This window comes from Palaemon carinicauda, chromosome 8, assembly GCF_036898095.1.
Source record: "Palaemon carinicauda isolate YSFRI2023 chromosome 8, ASM3689809v2, whole genome shotgun sequence".
In the NCBI taxonomy this organism is placed as follows: domain Eukaryota; kingdom Metazoa; phylum Arthropoda; class Malacostraca; order Decapoda; family Palaemonidae; genus Palaemon; species Palaemon carinicauda.
The window spans coordinates 175,145,269-175,152,802 of record NC_090732.1 but is presented as its reverse complement, the minus strand read 5'-3'; the positions used below and the strand labels follow the sequence as shown (position 1 = coordinate 175,152,802).

The window sequence follows — 7,534 nt, the reverse complement described above, 5'->3', positions numbered from 1 at the left end:
TGTAATCCGATTTGAAAAAAGAAAAAAAAACAATAGAATTATTCACGTTGTTTTTCTAAGCGAAGGCAGAGTGTACCTGGGCTAGAAACAGATTTCAGAAGCGAGTTTTTGTCTCACACATAGTTCTGTAAATCATGATCAGTCAAAATCAAGCCATTGTTCTCTAGTTTTGGGTAGTGCCATAGCCTCTGTTCTACGGTCTTCCACTGTCTTGGATTAGAGTTCTCTTGCTTGAGAGTACACTCGGGCTGGCCGAGAAACAGATTTCAAGAGAGAGTTTTGGTCTTACAGAGTTCTATGAATCATGATCAGTCAAAATCAAACCATTGTTCTCTAGTTTTGGGTAGTGCCAAAGCCTCTGTACCATGGTCTTCCACTGTCTTGGATTAGAGTTCTCTTGCTTTAGGGTACACTCGGGCACCCTGTTCTATCTTATATCTATTTGTCTTGTTCTTTTTTCTTTTGAAATTTTTATAGTTTATCTATGAAAGATCCAATTTAATGTTGTTACTGTTCTTGAAATAATTTATTTTGTTTCTTCCTTTATTTATTTTCCCCACTAGTCTATTTTGCCTGTTGGAACCCTTGGGCTTATAGCATCTTGCTTTTCCAACTAGGGTTATAGCTTAGCTTGTTATGATAATAATAATAATAATAATAATAATAATAATAATAATAATAATAATAATAATAATAATAATAATTGGTGATGTTAATCATGAAATATAAACGATATGGTTAAGATTATGAAAATATATAGAATGACATCCGTTGCAAAAACGGAAATCAAAAAGTTTATTTTTAAATGTATATCCTCTTTGGTGCTGTAAAATTATTATTATTATTATTATTATTATTATTATTATTATTATTATTATTATTATTATTATTATTATTACTTGCTGAGCTACTACCCTAATAGGAAAAGCAGGATGCTATAATCCCAAGGGCCCCAACAGGGAAAATACTCCAGTGAGGAAAGGAAACAAAGAAAAATAGAATATTTTGAGAACAGTAACAACATAAAAATTAATATTTCCTATATACACTATAAAAACAAGAGGGAAAGTACAGGTGCTAGAAGTCTATTTCAAGTATTTGCTATTTTGTATGTACAGAAATTGCCACATTGAGTGGTGTTGTATCTTTTCAATTGCAGTTTGTATCCGTTACCTCTGGACTGATTTGTGCTAAGCTTCAGAGAGAGAGAGAGAGAGAGAGAGAGAGAGAGAGAGAGAGAGAGAGAGTAATAAAATCGTAGTTAACACGAGTTACCATGCATGTAATACCATGAATCTTTCCTTTTATGTGCCCCTGCAATTTTATAAACCTATTGTAATCGAAATTGAATTGGTATTGTACGAATATAACTCCTTAGTTTGTTACTGGCTCATAAAACCATGTCTCTCTCTCTCTCTCTCTCATCTCTCTTCTCTCTCTCTCTCTCTCTCTCTCTCTCTCTCTCTCTTTCTTATGGTTATACTTTAAAACCATTTTTTCCTTTATTTTATTTTCTATGAATTTTTATAACATTAAAATTGCCATTATTATCATTTACAATATAAATTGCACCGTTAGAAATTTGCTATAAAAACGGTAAATGCCTAACAACATTTATTCCAGAAAGGGGTTGATATTACGGTCACCAAGCCGTAAAAGGTAATAACAAAGTAGGGTAAAATTACGGTCGCCTGTATTTTACTGAAATACAGATGAAAATACTATTTTTATGGAGAATTTCCGATTAAAATTACGGTTTTATTTTAGCAGTTTGTGAAAAAGGGAAAAAAACTGTTTGAATACATAAGTTGCAATATTAATTTTTTTGACAATTGAAAAGATGCCACTGCTTGATTAATGGTTGAATGTTAATAGAAGGTGTAATACTAGTTTAACAAGAAAACTTTGGCGATGTGTTGAATATGGCAATATTAAAAAAAAATAAATAAAAAATAAATAAATAAATTTAAGGCACCGAAACCTAATGGGTGAAAAGGTCATTCATTGGTAACTAAATTCTTTAATCCATTTCTGAATGGGGATACCTTAAAGTGGTGAAATGGTTTGTGCATCGCCATAATCAGCAAAGCTGTAATAGACAGGGCCACTTATACTAGGTTGCTTTGCAATGAGCGATCAGACATAAATCTCCCACCATCACAAAACCCATTGGCCACGTGGTGATGAAAACTGGCCAAACCCCAAATATGAATTGACATGTTTGAGGCCTTTGTCCTGCAGTGGACTAGAAACAGTTGCATTTCTTCCAGTAGATTTTTTGTTTTAATGATAAAGAGGACAGAGCTTTTTTCTTTGGTTTACTCTCTCTCTAAGCGCATTGTGAACTAATTGTTTTATTCGAGTTTAGATTCTCCGGTGGTAAATCGAACTCTCTTATTTTTTCCTTAAATACTTCGTTTCTACATCTGCCAAACCCATCATACCTTGAGTAGGTGAATTACCTCTCCAGCAGTGGAACATGGGGGTGTCCCCTTAACATCACCAACCTTGCCTCTGTTTGGGCTTAGTTTTCAACTAAGCAAAGTCTCATCAATTCCTAAGGTGGCTTTGTTCCTGCACAGATACAAATCATCGTCTTATACATTCCAGATAGCTAGGTTGGTAGCGTCGTGGGCTTCTGTTTCAGAGGTCCCGAGTTCGCGTCCTCCGCCAGGACGTGGATATCGTGAGACCTTCTACACGGGGGGTTACTCCCCAGGGTGGCGCCTTGGGGGGGGGGGTAGGTTAGAGGGGGGCTAGTGATAGTCCCTGCTGGCTTATGGTCGCCCGAGCAGAATGATGTTGATCGTCTGAGTGGAGACCTAAAACCCGCAACTTCAACTTTAAGGGAACGAGAACAGCGAAGCTTTTAATACGGAAATTAGAAACTTTTATCGAGGTGTTATCGATTGAAGGATATTTATCTGTCTGTAGCTTCGGTAGATACCGGGTACCCCTACCCGCTTGCCCACCGGGCCGGGTTTTTTGAAAAAAGTTTTTAGCTGTTTTCTGCATTAAAAATCCATTGTTATTCTATTATGTAACATTTAGTTTGATTTATAATATAAGTACAACCCCGTTTTTTTAAATTATAGAAGATATAATAGAGTAGGTTTCTCAATTTTAAAAAAGGGCCAGGTTTTTTACATTTTTTTAGCTGTTCACAGCTATAGTACTGTACACTATTATGGTGCTATTGTGTAAATTTTACTGTGATCCATAATGAAGAGTAGAACAGTTTACCTAGAAACCCATTTTTTTTTATTTTGATGCATGCCAATCAAGCCATTTTTCTCAACTTTAGCCATTTAACACCTTGAAACTGTTTGGATAACTTCTTCTCCGCTATGTATGGCATAGGCAAGGGACATTGACATTGCCGTAGCAAGCAGGACAATGCCCTAGAGACACTATATCATATGATCATCGCCCAAGCCCCCTCTCCACCCAAGTCAGGATCATGAGGGCCAGGCAATGGCTGCTGATGACTCAACAGGTAGACCTATAGGCTCCCCCAAACCCCACATCCTTAGCTCATAAAGATGGTAAGGTTACAGAAGCTAAAGGAACTAACTAGTTTGAACGAGACTCAAACTCCAGTCTGGTGATCACCAGGAAACAATACCAATTTCCACAACAAGTAATTTCTCTAACGGAAATTCAAGAGAGAATTATTTAAAGAAATGGTTCAAGTTATCAATTGCTCTCCGAAGATATCCCGTTCAGTTCCCGACGTCCAATTCCTAAAGACTCTATGAAATATCGGTATCTGAAAATGATAATAATCTTGCTCCATGTGCCACGCAATTTGCCATTCATCAATGGTCATTAATATATGCATAAATATCTGCAGTCAATAATGGCTTTATAATTAGTTCGTTGCTTTGTCAATGAGGTGAAGCTACGTCCGCAGAGCTCCCAATCATTAATCATAAAGGTATCATCGGGATTATTATCAAAGTAATAATCATTATTTTAGATTGATGGGTTAATTATATTCAAGGGGAGAAATGTAAATTAGATAATTAAAGGGCGATAAAAAGATTCCTTATGGTTTGAATAGTTATTTTTGTATTTATGACTTTATCATATTATTATTATTACTACTTGCTAAGCTACAATCCTAGATGGAAAAGCAAGATGTTATAAGCCCAGGGGCCCCAACAGGGAAAATAGTCTAATGAGGAAAGGAAGCAAGGAAAAATAAAATATTTTAAGAACAGTAACAACGTTAAAATAGATATTTCCTATATAAACTATGAAAACTTTAAGAAGATATATTTTGCTTATTTCTCACTATGAAAATAAAAATTTCATATCGTGATTGTGTTATGTGTAATGACTTTCACAACATTCGTTGAATTACCAAGAAAGAATAAACAAGAGGAGTTTCAATCAGCCAGGCGGTTCATAGGTAGATATTGTTATCATATAGAACCACAATTTTCAAATTAACCTTACAAATCTGTAGTTGCCAGGGCCACCCATACTAGGTTGGTTTGTTTCGTTCGTTCGTTTTAGAGCGAACTTACACGAAAATAGGAAAGCCATAGAGTTGGTTTGGTGTGAGAGACCACCCCAAAGTCTCCCTCCATCACCAATCCGCAGTGGCCAGCTTAGTGATGAAAATGGGCAAACCCCATACATGTCCAAGACATGCTTGAGGCCTTTGTCCTACCACAAATTCCCCAAACTGCCGTGTGGTAGTTAGGAAAGGGGGAGGGAGTGGGAATGATTGAATCATTGTGTGTACAATAATCTAAATATTTATACGTCGTTTTTGCCGGCTCGCGTACACTAGTATAATATAAATATAATATAAAGGTCAGTAACTTAATAACAAACTAGGATGCTTGTTCGAACCAATTTGGAAAATGTTGCGACATTTCTGGTAAAAAAACAGAATGAATGAGATTCTTTTCCCCGAAAGAAAAGAGCGAAATAAAAAATGTTGACAAGAAAACACAGCCCCGACATCAGGGTGAAAAGAAGCATGCCTTTGAAGACTTGTTGGGAAAGAAGCTGCTAATTTTGTTGGTAAAAATGCTGGTTGGACGAACGCTGTTGTCCTCCACAAAAAGAGGACAAGGAATTTTTATAAGATTTCAAATTAAAAGAAGAAGGAGTTGTAGAAGAAGAAAGAGAAGGATATCTTACACCTGGGCTCTGACAAAGATAGGAATTGGATTTTAGATTTTAAATTCATGATTTTAATCTGGTAATTATAAGATTGCAAATAAAGAAGAAGAAGAAGAAGAAGAATAAGAAGAAGAAGAAAAAGAAGAAGAAGAAGAAGAAAAAGAAGAAGAAGAAGAAGACGACGACGACGGCGACAAAGACTAAGGTGAAGGCGACGGCAACGGCGGTGACGGCGTCGGCGGCAAAGGTGGCGATGTTGAATACAGCAACGGAGACAGCAAAGACGGCAAAGGTGGCGACGTCGAAGACGGTGACAGCAAAGGCTGTGACATCGAAGGCGACAACGGTGAAGACGGCAACGGCAACAGCAAAGATGGAGACACGGACGGCGAATATGGCAACGACGAAGATGGCGAAGACGGCGTCAGCAAAGACGGGGATGACGGTGGCGAAGACAGCAATGGCGATTGTGAATACAGCGACAGAGAAGGCGAAGACGGCAGAGACGGCGATGGAAAAGACAGCGATGGTGAAGACGGCGACGCCGAAGACAGTGATGGCGACAGCAAAGAGGGTTACAGGGACGGTGAAGACAGCAACAATGAAGACAGTGACACCGAAGATGGCGACGGGGATGGCGAAGACGGCGACGGAGATGGCGAAAATGGCGACGTAGATGGCAAAAACGGCGACTGGGATGGCGAAAATGGCAACGGCGACGATGACGGTGAGGACTGCGACGGCGAAAACCGCGACTGGAAAGACAGCTACGGCAAAGACAGTGATGGTGAAGTTAGCGAAAGCGCCATCTTCGCGGTCACGGTGACTGCGAAGATGGCGACGGCAAAGACAGCGACAGCGAAAACGGCGGCGACAAAATCAGTGATGGTGAAGACAGCAAAGATGGAGACGGCAGAGAGAGCGACGGCGAAGACAGTGACGGCGAAGACGGTGAAGGTATCGAAGACAGTGAAGGCGGCGAAGATGGCAATGGCGAACACTGTGACGACAAACACGGTGATGGCGAAGACGGCGACAGCGAAGATGGCGACTGTGATGGTGGTGACGGGGACGTTGGCTATGGCGAAGACGGCGACAGCGACATCGAAGTTGGCGACGGCGACATCGAAGTTGGCGATGGCGACATCGAAGTTGGTGATGGCGACATCGAAGTTGGCGACGCAGCATTGAAATTGACAACGCAGCATTGAAGATGGCGATGCCAACGACGAAGACGGTTACGGCGAAAACGGCGTCGCTGGCAGAGACGGCGACGGCGAAGATGGCGACTGGGATAGTGGCGATGGTAAAGATGGCGACAGCGAAAACAACGTTGCTGGCAGAGATGGTGACGGCAAAGACGACAACGGTTAAGACAGTGATGGCGAAGATGGGGACGGGAAAGATGGTGACAGAAATGGCGAATACGGGGATGGCGAAAACGACGATGGGGAAGATGGCGACAGCAAAGACGGCGATGGCAAAGACGGCAATGGCGGCTACGGCAAAGACGGCGAAGACGGTGAAGGTGAAGATGGCAATGGCAATGGTGAAGAAGGCGACGGTAGCGATGGCGAAGACAACGACTGCGACTGGGAAAACAGGGACTGTGACGGCGACAGCGACGGTGAAATGGGGACTTCGCGACGGCGATGGCGAAATTGGTGACGGTGAGAACAGCGACGGAGAAGACGTCTGAAAAAGCAACGGCGACGGCGAAGATGGTGAAGACATCGATGACGGCGAAGATGGTGACGACAGCGAAGACAGCAGCGACGGCGACGACGGTGCAGATGGGGGTCGCGGCGACAGCGACGGCGAAGACAACGTCGATGAAAACGAAGACAAAGAAGAAGGTCTTACACTTGGGCTCTGGCACAAATATAAATTTGATTCTGCATTTCAACTTCATGATTTTCAGCTGAAAATTGTAAGATTCCAAATTAAAAGAAGAAGAATAAAAGGATGATGATGAAGAAGAAGAAGAAGAAGAAGAAGAAGAAGAAGAAGAAGAAGAAGAAGAAAGATGTCTTAAAATTGGGCTCTGACACAAATACGAATTAGATTTTAAATTCCAAATTCATGATTTTGGGCTGAAAATTATTCAAGTGAATCTCGTAATTTTTTCTATTCCATAAATATCTAATTTTGTAATACTCCTTTCACCCATTTTGAATTTACAATTCATGATTTGACTCTGAATATTATTGAAGGGAGTTTAGTAATGGTTTTTATTTAATAGATATTTGTTGTTTGTAATGATTCTTTTACCCGAAAGCAGAGTTACAGATCATATTGCATGGAAACTTTGAAATGAATGATCCGTGAAAGAGAAAAACTTTAGAAATGCGCTATATCTGAAACTCGGGATAAAAATATTTGTTAAACAATACGG

The 7,534-nt window shown here is 40.1% G+C and overlaps 1 protein-coding gene across 1 annotated transcript in view; it reads left to right on the top strand.

Annotated features, from left to right (window-relative positions):
* LOC137645579 (uncharacterized) overlaps positions 1 to 6,350 on the top strand; it is a 12,455-nt gene extending 6,105 nt beyond the window's left edge. Inside the window, exons 2-4 of the mRNA XM_068378380.1 lie at positions 2,611 to 2,740; positions 5,345 to 5,926; positions 5,974 to 6,350. Coding sequence (XP_068234481.1) covers positions 2,611 to 2,740; positions 5,345 to 5,926; positions 5,974 to 6,350 — 1,089 coding nt within the window. The remainder of the gene's footprint in view (positions 1 to 2,610; positions 2,741 to 5,344; positions 5,927 to 5,973) is intronic.
* Positions 6,351 to 7,534: the final 1,184 nt, after the last annotated feature.